We start from the raw sequence: 16,332 nt of genomic DNA on the forward strand, positions 1-16,332 counted from the left end.
CCTCATCTTCCAGTTTTTCCTTAAATGTATGGAATGTAACATATAAGATGGCATATTCTGTTTTCTTTCCTAGGACTGTGCCAAAATTATGTAAGAGTATACCCACACTCTTTCTCTCTACAAAGACTCTGACAAAGTTACCTAAATTCATAATTTGGGGATATTAATTTATTTCTGGAATGTCATTCACTATGAGCACCCATCAGATTTATGCAAAAGGAATTCACAACCTGCATTGTAAGACATGGCAAACAAAATAGCAAATTAATCAAGATAGCCTCTTAAAATCATGGGCTCTTCTCTTTCCCCAAATCCCTCCAGACAGATTGCTAGGCGTCTAAAACACCCCTGAAAGCCAGTCAGTTTGGGATAACTTCTGAGTGTTGAGAAAAGACAGAAAAGAAATCAGAGGTTCTAATAGAGAAGTCAGGGCTGGAACATCTGAGGAGATTGCTTAAGCTGCCGTATAAACTTACCTTGTTACTAAGGTGATAAAAAAATAACATATAATTCTGAAGTTGCAGAGACCTTTGACATAAATATTGGGGCGAGGTTGAAGAAACAATACATGTTATGTTGTTGAGCCCGGGAGACAGAAAGGTGTTCTGATCTCCTCAGCCTCCTTTTGGTTGCTATATTAATATTCTCTGGCCTCCTGTAGTTGAGAAAGGTATTCATCCTCTGGAGGGTTGACAGCACACTGCTGCCCATTATTGGGAGGCCGCACAGCATGGTATCGACTCCAGTCCCCTTTGCAGAGGATCCAAGGCAGCATGTCCACCTTGTAGTGTAACTCAGGAGAGAACTCTGTGCTTATGAGGTTGGGCGCTCCTGCTCCCTTGCCTCGGGTAATGAGCTTGGTGTTCTCATCATAGCAACAGTGTTGGGCACCTAGAGTGGTGCTGTCCAGGGACAGCATGGAACGCAAGCAGAAATGGGCTGTGGGTTTGTAGATGTCCAATCGCTCCTTTGGCCCACTGGCATCCTGCCATCGGAAGTTCTTGTCCTTCTGCTCATCTTGCAAGTTTACAGCATTATAAACAGCTTCTAAAGGGTAAGCGCAGGGACAGTTGGGTAGGTCTGAAAGCACTTTGCTTAGGTATTTGTTGAGGAAATCACTCTTGCAAGTAAGCCATTTCTCACAACTATCCACATCTGGGAAAGGAAGGGAGAATCAAATCAGCATAAGTCATTAGGAGATTATATCTTATGAATTGTGTCCAAATTCTAAGAAAGCAAATACTTTTTACTACAACTTCCATGGTTCAGCTTAGCCTTTCCCATCAGAATGACCACCCAGTAAGTTGATAAATATGTTGCATCCTGTGAGGGAGCTCATATTGATTAGAAATTATGGATTTTGTAATCCAGCAAATATGAAAAGATGCTACATTGGGGAAGGGTGATTTTAAGCATGTTGGCCCAGGTGTTTATTAAAACTACAGCATGAATGTAAGAAACATTTACAAAAACTTTGAAGGACAAATAGCAAAGCTTCTTGAATTCAGAAGTGGGTAGCAGGAAGTAAAACAGAGATCCTTGAGCCTATTTTGAAATCTTTACTTACTAAAAAAATTTTTTTTCCTGTGTCTACAGAAAATAGTAGCAATAGCAGATACTTCCCACTGATAGGGTGTGAAATAATTATTTGGAGTAGCAATTAACAGTGGAGGGATTTGTTAACTTCAATTCCCTTCATTTTCCATTCTTAATTGTATTTCTTGCCATTTCTGCATCCATTTGCAGAATTAATAAAGATCTCCACAAAACTTTGTATATCTTAATGCCTATTTGTTCCAGCCTAAAAATGGGATAGCAAAATTTGAATGTCAAAGGCTACCAATACTTTTGTTCACATATAGTTCTCAGAAGAATGAATGTGACAGATCCACATTACAATGCAGTTTCTTGTTGCTCCCTAATAACAATTGTAACATTATTGTCTTAAGGGCAAAGACTTTACTGGCCTGCATTTAGAATCTCTGTGGCATTTTCAGCTTCAGATGGTGTCTCTTCAGTGGTAGAAGCCAATTCCCCAACTTCTCCTTGAGAAAAGCACAGAAGCAAACAAGTCAGAGTGTATACTGTGAGATACAACCTGCTTTATGTAAAAGGTCTACAGGAATAGAAATTGAACATGTTCCTCCACCAGTTTTCTTACCATTTCCAGGACCACAATCTCCTCCCACATATGGAAAGGGCTAAAAGCTTTCTTTTGAACTTCACAATAGACTTTTAACTGATGGCCTCAATACAGCTGGTATATCAAACAGCTGAGTAAAGGTATAGTGGAAATGGTTGCAATTAATAATGGATCCACTGATTTTTCAAGACTGTCATCAAATCTTACTTCACTGCAAGAGACAATTCAGTTCCAGAAATGTCGTCATTATATTGTATCAAGGAAATGGAGGAAGAGGGGCTTCTCAACATTCAAGGGCAAAGAATGGGAGAGGAATCATAGCCAAAAGCATTTCCTCCTTCTCAGATTCCACATTAATTCTCATAGGATGTCTGAAAAGACAATTTCTATAAACTTAAAGAATTTCCACATGGTCCAGATGAGATAGCAATAGAGCATGCCCATAGACTGATATTAATGAATGAATGAGTAACTCTGAAATGTTAAAGCAGGGCCTATGGAAATATTGCAGCCCACAAAATTAGAACATACCAGGACAGTACTGCAGCTCACAAGTTCTTGATTCTGTGGCTGTGCATGCATAACCACAAGACCGTGTCCTCTTCTGATGGCCATTGCTACAGGTTACACTGCAGGAAGACCAAGGACTCCAGTCCTCTTCATCTTCATAATCTGAAGCCAGCAACAACAACAACAACAACAACAACAACAAAATAAAACAAAACTCATGAAGATTCAACAAAGTCTAGTGAAGAACAAAGTTAGAATTCTTCTACAAGATACATAGAAGTCAATGTGAGCTCCACTTCTCTCATGAAGGGTTAGTTTTTCCTCAGGGTTCTCAATGTGAGATCATGCTCTCATTTGCAAACGATGGTACATTTTACTAGATTTTTTTTTACTGAGGAACAAAAGGGGGAGTTCAGTTCCCAGAAGTCCCATCCATTGATCAAACTCTGCCTCAAAATTCTCAACTTGCAGTCCAATACAAACTATGCCTTCTAGATGTGCTTGGACTGCAATTTCCAGAACTCCCAGTCATTGACTATGCTGATTGGAATTCTCGCAGTAGCAATCCCAACATATAAATATCTGATTGGGAAAAGCTGTAGGGAAGTGTAAAAGCTGTAGGGAAGTGTAAATTTCATGCCAGTAATGAATGAAAAATGCTCAGATTTAACAAGCTCATTCTATACACGGTGAGATCATATAAAATGAACTGTTCACCAGCTATTGTTCTTTGTCCCTTAATGGAAGGAGATCAGCAGATCAGTTTTATTAAGAGCAAAAAAGGTAGACTCACCATAGTTATATTTCTCTTTTAAGATCCAATTCTTTCGATTAGGCCACCTCTGATGCCAATTTCCCCCCACTCCACTCAGTACTATTTCTTCTTCGTCATACTCCGATGTATAATCTTCCTCTTCCTCCTCCTCCTCCTCCTCCTCCTCCTCCTCTTCATCCCTGCTCTTTGTGTTCAAATTGTCATCACCATCCTCTATGGGATCTGTGTATTCCCAGAAAAGAGGCCAAAAGAGGTCCTTATGAGATAACCAGTCAGAGGAAGACAGGGACCAGTCATTGCTAGTCTCCTTCAGCAAGTCCATCTCCATCTCTGCTTGAGGATCATTCACCACCTCAATGGTCACCTGGAAGTCAAGGCATTGAATCAGACTGTTTTGGAAGCATCAGCACTAAATCAGAAGGTAAGCAGCATATTTTACCTTCAACTATCTATATAGTCTTTCACATCTTACCTTTCTTGTCCAAAAAAAAATGTCCTTGTAGCTCTTTCTCTCTGCTTTCTTCAACTATTCTTCACACTCACTTATTTTCTTTCCAACTAAATTAATTTTCAACTCTATTTGCATATTTTCTATTTAAGCAGAACTATGAGGGATGGGGGGGGCGCGCGCGATGACTTAGTGGTTAAAAAAGCTGAGCTTGTCAGCTGGAAAGCTAATAGCCTGGATCTGAGACCTGAGCACCACAAGACAGAGTGAGCTCCCATCCTTGCCCCAGCTCCTGCCCATCTAGCAGTTTGAAAGCATGCAAATGCAAATAGATAAATAGGTACCACTTCAGTGCACCTCGGCATATAGTCATGCTGGCCACATGACCATAATGTGGCCAGCATTTTGATAATGCTGGCTCCCTCGGCTAAGAAATGGAGATGAGTACCACCCCTTAAAGTCAGGCATGACTGGACAGGGGAAACCTTTGCCTTTACCTTTATTTGAGGAATATAAATTTGGGATTATGTGAATGTGCTAAAGTTTCTTTCTCTCTTTCTTTCATAGCTTTTGAATCTTGAGTTATTCAATAAAGCTCCACAGTGAAATATTCAAAGAAGACAGATATTTGCAAACTGCCTAGTTAACAACATATATTGTTATGAAGGGTAGACACAACCATTGCACCTTTAAAAGGAGGGACAAGCATATTCATGGGAAACAAAGCTATCCATAGTTAGAAATCACAATAACTATGAATTATCCTCAGTATTACAGGCAGGCAGCATAAAGATAGGCATCTGGCTAACTACTATGAAAATAACATGATGAGCTACATAAGCTTTAGATGTGATCCAGCACAGTTCTTCAAAATACATTAAATAATGTAAGTAACAAAATTGAATAATTTATTTGAAAGAGTTCCTTTGGAATATGCAGGACTGTATGTAAAGCATTTTGTCTTGAGCTCTTAAAAGAAAGATAAATAATTGCTTTAAGTATTTGACAGAGGTTGCTTTGAATATGCTCCCACGTATTGAGGCCTTCCTTTCAAGAACCTTGCAGAGCCCTAATACTTAAACCTGTTCTCAGCCATCAATATTTAATAATGATAAACATATTTATCATCATTTTAGAATGAGTTTGAACTAAACATATTTCATCAGTAAGCATCACTAAGTTTTGCCTACTCCACAAAATGAATTTGGGCAAACTCTGGAAGGCAGTAGAGTATAGGGAGCCTGGTGTGCTGTAGTCCATGGGGTTGTGAAGACTCGGACACAACTTAGCAACTGAACAACAACAATTTCAAAGTTATAATGCTCTTATGTGCAATGTCAGGTAATGAATGATTTTAGAATAGACTTTTCAGAGCCATAGGGTAGTAAAAAATGGGGCAGACACAGAAAGTTTTTAAATTAAAAATAGGATCATGATAGTTCTTATATTCTATAACTGTTACAATATTCAACCTCTATATGTTACACAGAAAATAAAATAATTTGTGCCTTTTAGTCAGTCTTGACACCTGGCATTTACATGGACAAGTCAAGGTGGTTTTCTTGACAATAATTTTTGCAAGTGGTCTGCCCATGAATTCTTCATAGGGCTTAGAAGGAATCTTCGTCTTCTAGTGTTTTTCCCACAACTACAAGGTCTGCTTCCACTTTTTGGATCAACCAAGCATTGATGCATTGATAGCAACAACAATTGACCAGCCAACCAGCTTGTCACCCTAGCCTAATGTGAGACAGCAACTGGCCCTACGTAATACTACACTATTCTATGTATGGCTCCAACATTCATGCAATTAATATATCATAGTTTTCAATTTAATGTTAACATTACCATCAAGGTGTAGTGGTTAGAATGCAGTATTGCAGGCTAATTCTGCTTTCTGCCAGCAGTTCAACAGTTTGAGCCTCACTGGGTTAAGGTTGACTCAGCCTTCCACCCTTCCGAGATTGAGAAAATGAGGACCCAGATTGTTGGGGGCAATATGCTGACTCTGTAAATCACTTAGAGAGGGCTGTAAAGCACTATGAAGCACCATATAGGTCTAAGTGCTATTGTTAGTATTTCTTTATTGAAATATTCTCAACTTTTTTAAAAACCATATTAAAAATTTGATCTGAAAAAAAAATTAAAAAATGAAATTATATATTTCCCAGTCATTCTTTTGGGGGTATATTAGAAACAACTTTGGTATCTCCCATGAAAACCATTGGATTATTTTAGGGCAGTTAACAGTTCTCAGGATCTCTCACCTCAATAGAGTTAATGGCAAGAAAAAAAAAATCAAGCCTGTGGAAAAGAGGGAGGGAGAGGGGAAGAGACAGAGAGATGCAAAGGATTCTTCCACTTTTGATTTGTCTGTGGCTAGACTAGCAAGAATAGCTTAAGCAAGTCATGGGCCTACCTGTATATTTGGATTCTGGGCATTCAGATCCACATTGGCTAAGCCTGTCAGGCTTTGCAAGTCCAGCACAAAAGGTGTTTTCTCTTCTGGGAGTATTTCCGCAGGTTGGAGCGATGCCAACTGGTTCCTTGAAGCCTGTTGTAATGGCCAATGGTGTTTGTGTTGATCTGGTATCACCTGTCCATTCAGCCTCAAGTTCTGCATCCTGTGTGACTGTGGCATTTCTTCTTTGAATGAAGGGACATCAGGCGATGTGGCAATCTGAAATGAAAGTTAGTTAGTCTTACTGCCTAATGAAGCTCCAGCTTCCACTTATCCCAGCAGCCATGTTAGACTACAACTCCTTTGATGCTCAAGCCCTTTCCTTGCAAACCTGTATATAAGACGAGGTCATTCAAGAGGAACTATATTCTCTAGTCTTTACTGTTGTAAAAACCTTGTCCTATAATATCACCAATTGCACATTCAGACCATGATGAAATTAGGACAGAGGTGTCAAACTTGATTTCATTGAGGGCCGCATCAGGGTTATGTTTGACCTTGGAGGGCCGGGGGGAGCATGGTGGGCGTTTTGACACAGGCTCAAGGTGCACTTTTTCCTTCTTTCTTTCAACAGTACTCCCCGGCCTCTAGAAGCACTCTGCTGGCCAAAAACGGGCTCCTTGAAGGCCCCGTGTGACCCGTTTTTGGCTGGCAGAGTGCTGCTGAAGGCTGGGGAGGCTGAAAACGGGTCGTGCAGGGGCTGCGGGAAGCCCGCCTGCAGCCCATTTTGGTTGGCAGAGGCACCACTGGCTGGTCCTTTGATATTTCCAGGTTGGCCCCGCAGGCCAAATTTAAGCACCCCATGGGCTGGGTCTAGTTTGACACCCTTGAATTAGGAGCATGTTTTTTGCAGAAAATCTAAGCAAGCAAATTGATTCACTAGTTACTTCCTGAAAAAAAAAGAATTATAATCATAAATAGCAACCACATCCCAATTAACTGTCAGTTTTCTAGTTGTCCTCATTAATGAGGTGGTCCTCATTAAAATAATACAAAATGTTTAAAAGTTTCAGAATGGCAAAGAAATCAGGGCAATGAAAGCAAGTTAAGTCTGAGTTCCTGGTTACGTGGTTTCAAACAGCTGATGCACTACTTTGTATACTTTATATTCTGCAGCATTAAGACAAGATGGAATTCAGCTCACTGGAATATTTTTTCCCCAGTTCTAGAATTACAATTGAAAAAAATATGGGTGTTGGCCTTGGGTTGGAAAATTAATTAATATAAACACTCCTAAGTACAGTCATCTGGGAATGATTTACAACCTAACATGCACTGTAGGGATTTTCACCAATGATCTTTTGGAACCAGTCTTCCAAAGTCTGGCGTCTTCCACATGTGTTGGACTACAACTCCTGAAGCACCATTGCCACAATGTGGAAGTCTGTCCCAACCTTTCTTTGAAAGACTACTTCTGCAGGCCCACCATGACTCACTGCAAGGAGCTATTTCCCAACATTCAGCTTGAGTTCCCCAAGTCTTGTTCTCTGTATGCTACTTCCTTTCACTGCAGGAGCCCAGAATTTAGCTGCAGGATTAGAGAAACCGGGGATGCTCCCCCTTCCTCCGTATGGGATACCAAGAGGCTCTATTACCTGCAATTAGGGCTTGATGGCTTTTGAAAGACTCTTCCCCCTCACTACTTTCATCTTGATCACTGGAGCACTTCAAAGGAGCTGGAGCTGGTTGGGACTCACATGAGCGCACATATAAGGCATCATCATCGATGGATTTACAAGGGTTGCACATCAAAGCCCTGGAGCCTGTCTTCCTCTCCCACAGTGAAAATGAGAGAAAACAGCAGGAAGGTTGCTGATCTCTGCTGTTTTTATTAAGGAGTGGGACCAGCTCTGGCAAAAGGACTTGTGGTAATATTTCTGACCCCCAAAGAAAGCTTCAGCTATAAGACTAAAGGAAGTGCGATTGCTCAATTTGGCAGAGATTTTCATACCCTTCTAATCAAGGCTTAAGAAGAGCTTCAAGGCAGGACAATGGGATTTTTGGGGTCTCATTACCAGATAAGACTCACAAATAACAGGAGAAAAGCACAGGTTTTGATCATTAAAACAGCAAATGAAGAAAAGACAAACTGTTATTTCTTTTAGGTCCACTGCTCCAACAAAATCAGTGCTCCACCCAGCTCCTTTTAAGTTTAGTGAAATTGGAAGACCTAATAATACTACTTTTATTTCTGTCAGCCCTGAGACCAAGTTCTTCAGACAGGGTACACTAAATCTCAAATACCAAAATCAAAGAAAAGGTTCCAACTGTTTGGTTCTGTTTATTTGGGTGGTTGGACACTTATCATCTCTCTCCCTGACAAGCAACAGTGATCAAGGTCTGAGCCTCATCTGGTGCAAAGTTCTCTAGAAAAGAGGTTATTTATTAGGAAGTATCAACAAAAAAGCCCTTTCCCTTAACTCAGGAGTAGGTACTCTGCAGACCCCAAATTTCTTTTTTTGTGGCCCCTATCCTCTGACTTTAATTACAGGAACAGGAAATGCATGAAAAGTTTTGCGTAAGCACTAAATTAACTTAAATAGGTTTAAAATGTGCAAAGTAAGACTTCAACTTTTCCTTCAAAATCAGGAAAAGAAAATCAGCTCAGCCCAGGTATATCTTTACTGCATTCCACTTCAGCTCTTGGGCTCTTCTCAAAAGCTCAGCTGAGACTTCTTTGCATTGTTTTAGTTCTTTGCCTTCTGATTTGGGGAAATCTATTCTTTTTTGCTGGTGTCTTTCAATTGTGGAAATAAATTATTTCTAATATCTTCTCATTTTTATTTCATTTTCCTAAGAGACCTCTGTTATTGGTAGTATGTTAACTTGAAAGCAAGAATGAATGAATGAATGTGGCCTTCGGTTATCGTAAAATACAATGAATCCTTTTCACTATTTACATTAAAATGTGCATAAAGAAAAACCAAAATGAGAGCTTGATTCTTGACTGAAAGCATCTGAATATATTTCTCACAGAATGAAAGTACTTAATAAAGATTGTCTTCTTCTCATTCTATCACTTAGGTACAAGAAAGTCCAAATAAAATGCACATAAACCACGTGTTAAACTTAGCCTGAGCCAGCATTCCTAGGAATGGTTGTGATTGGTATATTAGCTTGAGCTTTATATGGACATTACTGAAATCTAGTTAAGCCTAATTTAGGATTTAACCCAGAAGGATGATCAAATTCAAACTTGAGTTTTCAAGGGGAAAGCTCTATCCAAGAACAGCAATAGCAGTAGACTTATATACCGCTTCATAGGGCTTTCAGCCCTCTCTAAGCGGTTTACAGAGAGTCAGCATATTGCCCCCAACAATCTGGGTACTCATTTTACCCACCTCGGAAGGATGGAAGGCTGAGTCAACCCTGAGCCGGTGGGATTTGAACCGCTGAACTGCTGATCTAGCAGTAGCCTGCAGTGCTGCATTTAACCACTGCGCCACCTTGGCTCTCATCCTGGAACAGGATGCTGGGTTATCCAAAATAGATAAAGGGCTTCCTTGAGCCAAATCCAAATCCTGATGACTACATGGACATCTCCATGCAGTTTAATTGGCAAAAGGGTGGAAATACTTCCAGAAACTATTGCTTTCTTCTGATATGTTTGGGTTGATTGTTGCTTTAGCCTATAGCCCCTGGATTTGCTATGGTCTGAACCACAAATTTCAAAATTACTTGCTCTAGAAGTTGCACAATTGAGAAACTTTACCATGCTTAAATTAGTTAGGGAACTTGTTCAAAATACAACAGAATATTATAATAGACAGGCTATTGCTAAATGAGACCCTAATGTGGAAATTTTAAAACAAACCTGCACATATAAATTAATTCATTCCTGAGGGATTGGGAGTAAATTAAAAAGCTATAAAAACACAAATTAAGTTCTGTCTGAAGGATTTTTGACATCACCAGTGAGTAAAGATACTTTCCAGATAAGTTGAGACTCTGCCTTTTTTTTACTCTAGTCCATTTTTAAATCTTGCTACATACAACCTTTTTTTCGGGAGGGAGGGAGGGAGGAAAGAAGGAAGGAAGGAAAGAGACCAGGGTCCTGAAACCCTGATCAAGAAGCAAATCTCCAGTGAAAAGAAATTGGCTGTGTTTGAGCAAACCTAGCATGGGGAGTTATTCACAGAACCCTCATATTCCACAGCACACTATTTGAAAAACCTTGATAATAGAGATCATTGTGAATGGTCATACAAGAGGTTATATACAAAGTTGAAACCACAGTAACCTTATATATAATAGCTCCCTCTGGCCCCTGATCAGAAACCCAGTGAATCTCCATCAAGTTGGCACTGTTCCTTTCTCACCTTTAACTGGATTAAAACTGCTGTGACCAACCACTGAGAACAGGCTTTCTGGCTAGCCATCAAAAGGCTTCAATGCTACTTTTAATTGTTTTGACCAGGAAAGCTGCTTTTACCACCTGCTTCCTTCCTGGCTGTATTATGCTCTTTGACCTTTCTTTGGAAAGAAGGAAATAGACTGAAATGTGGCTTGTTTATCTATATTCAAAGACAGGCAGGAAGGCAGGGTTTTTTTTGGGGGGGGGATCTTCAACCTGCAGTTATATCTACTAAAAAATCAATAGGAGATGGCAGACGAGGAAGCTTAATATATCAGTGGGAAACAAAACTTGCAAAGTCCACAAGCAGCTCAGATAGACTTTGACTTGCTTGAAGAACGACACTGACCTAATTAATGGAATAATAACCCCCTCTGGCCTCTATATAAGACATCTCAATGTTTGTAGCAAGTAGGGTTACCAGATATGTGAACAAGCAGAGAAGGACATGAATAATTAGAAAGGAGGAGAAGTGTGTGTGTGTGGGGGGGGGGGATTAATATATACTAACTGCAAAAATCTACAAAAAATATTTAGACCTACATGTATATGAAATTATATTTTGCAGCATCAGAAACATTGTTTTTTTTTTTAATTTTATGCTATCAATAACATTAACAATGAATCGGTACTTTTCAAATTCCACGACAGACTCATGTGATCTACAGACTATAGCAATTGTAGATTTGAAGGGGTCGGATAGAAGCTGATTGATGGAATCAGGCGATAAATTAAATAATGTAAATCTACGCTGTCAAGTCTGTTGACAGACTAGAGAAAGAAAAAAGTAGACAATGTACAAGTCACAATATGTGAAAGTTTGAAGGACTACTGTTTTGAAAACTATCTCCCCTCAAAGAGCCAAGATAAAAAGCTGGACAATATTTAATTTTAAGGCTAGACTTGCTAGACAGAGGACCCAAAGGAGTATTTGCCGGACAAGCCTAATAATAAGGAAGCTTCCCTACTGAAAAAGTTTTTTTTAAAAATTCTGGGACCTCTAGCATGATGCTATACTGATTTCCTACTCTTACTTTAAATAAAAATATCAGATGATTTTTAAAGGCTGGCAAAGCCCCCCCCCCCCCCCCCCGCTCTCTCTCTCTCTCACACACCAATAGCTTCAGGGTTTCAATCTTTGAAACTATATAAACCACCAAATGTAAGATGAAACAGGCATGCATACAAGATAAATTGAAATTAATATATATTTTGATTAACTAAGATATCTGAATTTTCACTAAAAATACTGTGAAGCCATGCATGCATAGAATTCTTTGCCCATGACTAAAATACTTTCAGTCTGGAACAAAAGCACTACAAATATGCACATCTTTCTAAGAATTTTTGAGAGAAGACAAGATCCAGGTACCATTTTCAGAAATATGAAAACTAATACTTCAAGTTAATAGTAGCAAAAGTGGGTGCAACTGGCTTGTAGATGGTAGGCTGAATTACACACACACATTAAACTGGGGGAAAAATATTTAGCAAACATAATGGAAGAATTCAAGACAATTTGTATGTGGATTTAATGGGCTTTTCATTTAGTTCTGGTATAAAACTAACCAGAACAGTTAACAGAATAACAGTTGGAAGAGACCTTGAAGGTCTTCTAGTCCAACCCCCTGCTCAGGCAGGAAACCCTATACCATTTCAGATGTTGGATTTAGCACATTTTACAGTGTTAAGAAAAGACACTGCAAAGTTTACATAATTTCATTACTGACTGTGTTGTTTTCTAAGTTCTACGAGATTGATCAGAGAGTTGTAAGGAATACCCTCCTAATAAAACTGGACTAATAAATTTTTTTTAATATGCTGTAATATTAAAATATTGGTTTGAAATTTTCAAACATTTGGGCCACAAAAGCTTACTGAAATATATAGATGAATCTGTGAGTTTTGGGTTTTTAATATGCTACAATCTTACTCCTTGTGGTCGCACACTGCATTCAGCATTCTAATACATACAGAGGAAAAAACAATGCTATTGAAAACAAGCTGGGCCTCTTACAACAAACTGAATTCATTCTTCAGATATTTTGAGGGTATTGCAATCCAAACAACAGGCAAAAATATATTTTATTCTATACTCACAGTCAACATATGAAGTAAATTGTCATATTGTTACTACTACTTGGTGCAAATTAAGCTCTTGGTATACTGAATTATGAGGGTTTTTCAGTTTATTATAAAGTACAACCTGATGCCTTTAAAGATATTGGATTGTTGCCATCATATTCAGCATTTTATACCATGAGATAAGCGATAGATAGATAGATAGACAGAGACAGACAGACAGACAGACAGACAGATAGATAAGGCAGACAGACAGATGTTCAGCTATTGGTTGACTAATATGTAGAGCTGCAGTTCAAAATCTTGACTTAGCATCTGGTTGAGATAGGCTTCAGGAAAAGCTTCTGACCAATGTAATAATGGATCTTGTATGTTACAACCATTGTCTTTTCAATTAATAATAAATGCCTTTATCTCACGCAAGTCTAAATACTTTATATTAGCACAATTTATATCTAGGTGCAACTTTTTCTTAGTCCTTATTTCAAAAGGGTTAGGGTTAGAAGTTTACAAAAACAAATTCACAATAAAATAAAACCCACAACAAAATAATAGAAAGGCAAATCTGTAATGAATAATTAATTCTTAGCAAGTGGGACTTCTGTCTGGCTGTGAGCATGGAATGGATGGAGTCTAAAAATGTCCCTGAACATGGCTCTTTTTTAAATATAGGCTTAAAGCATTTTTAGTTCACATACTGGTCTTCTCTTATAGAGAAACCCAGGAATATCACAAAAGCTTTATTTATTTTCTCTGTAGAATAAAATAAATGAGGTCTGATATAAAAACAAGCATCACAAATTTCTTATTCCAGTTCATGGTTTAAGGGGAATCCCTTCCTTTTCCTCAGTTCTTGATTTCAATATATTCAGGAATATCTTACAGTTCTCCATTTCTTGAAGGCAGTGAATATATTGGTTTTGGGGGGGATATTAAGAGTGAATGGCAATATCCTTGTAAAGGGAGATCTTCCAGGTGGACAACTTGAGGACACTTCATCCATGGCAATCCATTTGCCTCAGTACATCCAGATGAAAAAGCCCTTTGCTGACTTCAAAGGTTAGCATGCTTTCCTAATTTCCTGTACTGGTGCAGCCCGGCAGCTGAAGAATGCAAGCTTTGCCACCTGGGAGCAGCTGCTGGACAGAAAGCCAGCCAAAAGATTTGTGTCAAACACAAACAGCAGCTGCAGAACAAACAGTGCTCACCTAACTGGCTTTTGGCAGCAAGAAACATTTCAGCATTGGAAATTATTGGGGATTCTCTGGCTGTATCCATTCTAGGAGAAAAAATGGGGGGGGGACCTAAGTCAAATCTAGATTTAGGAAACAGCTGGTAATTGCAGCTGCAGTTCTATGGAAAGAGAGAAAATATAAGTTAAAGACACTTAGGGCCTGCTCTTAGAAAGAACACTACAGCAAAACATGTATCTGATGATTTAAATGTGACCCTGAGCATTCTCTGCTGTTTTAGGAACATCTCAAAATCTGCTCTGTCCAAATTCTTCCCCTCTAATTGGGAGTCTGCTTAGAACAGAAAGCTATACACGGGAACTTCCGGAGAAAATTAGGCTACTTAAAAGCTCTGAAGCCAGTTCTTTTATCTATATTATTGTGTTAATGATGAGTCAGTCATTATTAAGGTGACCCAAAGAAGAGTAACAAATCCCCAATCAATGCCAGGCATAAGAATAATATTTCCCTTCTGGCAATATATTTTCTTTAAAGTGAGTTGCCATATTCAATATTCACTTACTGAATGCAACATTAGCAATTGGGTTATCTCCTTGATATTAAAGGAAAAAAATAGTAAACAATCAAATGCAAGCTCTTGCATTTGTAACAAGAGAGAGGTGAACATCTGAACAAAGTAGCAATAATCGGTTTAAGGTTTGCTGAACAAAATCCAGAGTGCTTTGGTACTGAGATGTAAGCATGCAACATTCAGTTCTGATTACTGTGAAATCACAATAATTCCAGACAACAGAAACATACAGAACCACAACATTTCTAGTTCTTACTGGGGGACTGGGGCGGATAGGGGGGAGGCAATAGATTTAATTTCTCATTCATGTACCAAATTTAAATGCTCTAACCGTTCAAAGCCACACTACTGTTCAGAATGAGGGAACTGGCTTTGGGAAGCACAAAGAGGAGGAAACAGAAAAAATAATAATTATAGCAGTAATGGGGCTGGTTTTCAGTCCTGGATTGATTAGGCTTGTTGGCATTCTTGCAATTTGAAGTGGAAATAAATACATACTATTTTGATTTTTTCTGAGAAAAAGACATTTCTCCAGCAAAAGGAGGCTTTCCTTCCTTTTCTCCAAGTTCTTTTCCTTCTCAGCTGATACCTCCACTGTTTCAAATTTTTCTTTTTGCCCCTCTCATCTTCAGCAATTACCCCTTCCTCCCTTCCCCAAATAATTCTGACTAAAATAATCTGGCACATCTCAAAAGGAAGAAGGGCTCCAAAATGGTAATGCATACGCTTGTGCACAATAAGCCCCTTTCAGAATGAGCAATGGTTCAGTGCCCATGTTGTGCTGCAACTCCAACCTCAGAAAAGGACAAAGCAAGGAGACAAGAGGGCTAAATTGCTAAAGAAATGAAAGAGAGAAAAAAAGCACATCCACCCACAAGTCAGAGACCACCCCCTGCTGCGGCCAGTGGTGGGCATGCATTCCACACATGCAAGCAAGCAAGCAAATATAGCAGCCTCCTTCCGGGTCTGTAGGGAAGGTGCAGCAGCAGCTGCTTCTGCTGCTCACTCCCCCCCCCCAGTCCCCACCTGGAGCCACCATTTACCCACTGTCTGTGACAGGTCAATTATCTCCTGCCAAGACAAGGACAGGGGTCATAAAGGGAGAGAATGACGCCTGTAGGTCAGGAATAAGCAGCAGGAGACAGAGGGGCTCCTGCAAAAAGAATAGCTTGCTTTCATCTCTGGCCACAAAACCGAAGAGAAAATAAACCTTAAAAAAGAACCTTCAGGGCAGAGATGACGCTGCAGGGAACTTGGTCCAGCAGTTAACAGCAGCTGGACCTAAGAGTCTTGGATTCACCTTTTGCTAAAGTTATATATGTTCTTCTGAACTTTCAGAAAGCATCTCAGGTAAGGCGAGGCTGCGGGATGGCCAGGAAGCCTGTCAGTTAGGCTTGCCTGAAAATGGGCTCTCACTCACCTCCACCAAGGTATAGTCCGTTTCTTTCGGATGGGGACTGCGCTGTTTCTTCAAGGGCAGCCCTTGGACAGCAGCAAGAGAAGTTGTCAGAAACAGGAGGCTCAGAATAAGCACAGCTCTGCCTGGGGCTTTAGACATCTCTTCCTCCTACTCCAGCGCAGCGCCCCTCCTTGCAAAGGCTTCCCTCCCACCCACCCGCACACCGCGAGGCAGGCGAGCAGGAAAACCGGCCGCGTCAAACGCTTAGTCCACCCTCGCCGGTCTTTAAACCTTTCCGAAGAAGGGGAACGAGGCAGCCCGGTCTTCTCGCCGCCTTTCCGCTCCTCTTTGCAAGCGGTGGGAGTCAAGGGTATCAGATGAAAGAGGGAGACGGAG

The 16,332-nt window shown here is 39.8% G+C and overlaps 1 protein-coding gene across 1 annotated transcript; it reads right to left on the minus strand.

Annotated features, from left to right (window-relative positions):
* Positions 1 to 504: 504 nt before the first annotated feature.
* Positions 505 to 16,128, minus strand: ISM2 (isthmin 2). The gene is made up of 6 exons (XM_087724891.1): positions 15,958 to 16,128; positions 6,296 to 6,556; positions 3,447 to 3,792; positions 2,675 to 2,815; positions 1,968 to 2,045; positions 505 to 1,155 (listed from the first exon to the last, which is right to left on the minus strand). Exons 1-6 carry the CDS (start codon positions 16,093 to 16,095, stop codon positions 638 to 640), a joined length of 1,482 nt encoding a protein of 493 aa, XP_087581017.1. The 5' UTR covers positions 16,096 to 16,128; the 3' UTR covers positions 505 to 637.
* Positions 16,129 to 16,332: the final 204 nt, after the last annotated feature.

Source organism: Thamnophis sirtalis, unplaced genomic scaffold (assembly GCF_051295495.1).
Source record: "Thamnophis sirtalis isolate CommonGarterSnake01/CBP01778 unplaced genomic scaffold, rThaSir2_p1.2 scaffold_1, whole genome shotgun sequence".
Classification (NCBI taxonomy): Eukaryota; Metazoa; Chordata; class Lepidosauria; order Squamata; family Natricidae; genus Thamnophis; species Thamnophis sirtalis.

Coding starts and splice junctions, on each gene's coding strand:
- ISM2 (XM_087724891.1), bottom strand. CDS start 16,095: ATGTCTAAAGCCCCAGGCAGAGCTGTGCTTATTCTGAGCCTCCTGTTT. Junction 3,793..6,295: donor CCCAGAATCCAAATATACAG/GTAGGCCCATGA, acceptor CTTGACTTCCAG/GTGACCATTGAGGTGGTGAA. Junction 1,156..1,967: donor CACAGAGATTCTAAATGCAG/GCCAGTAAAGTC, acceptor TTCCTTTCCCAG/ATGTGGATAGTTGTGAGAAA.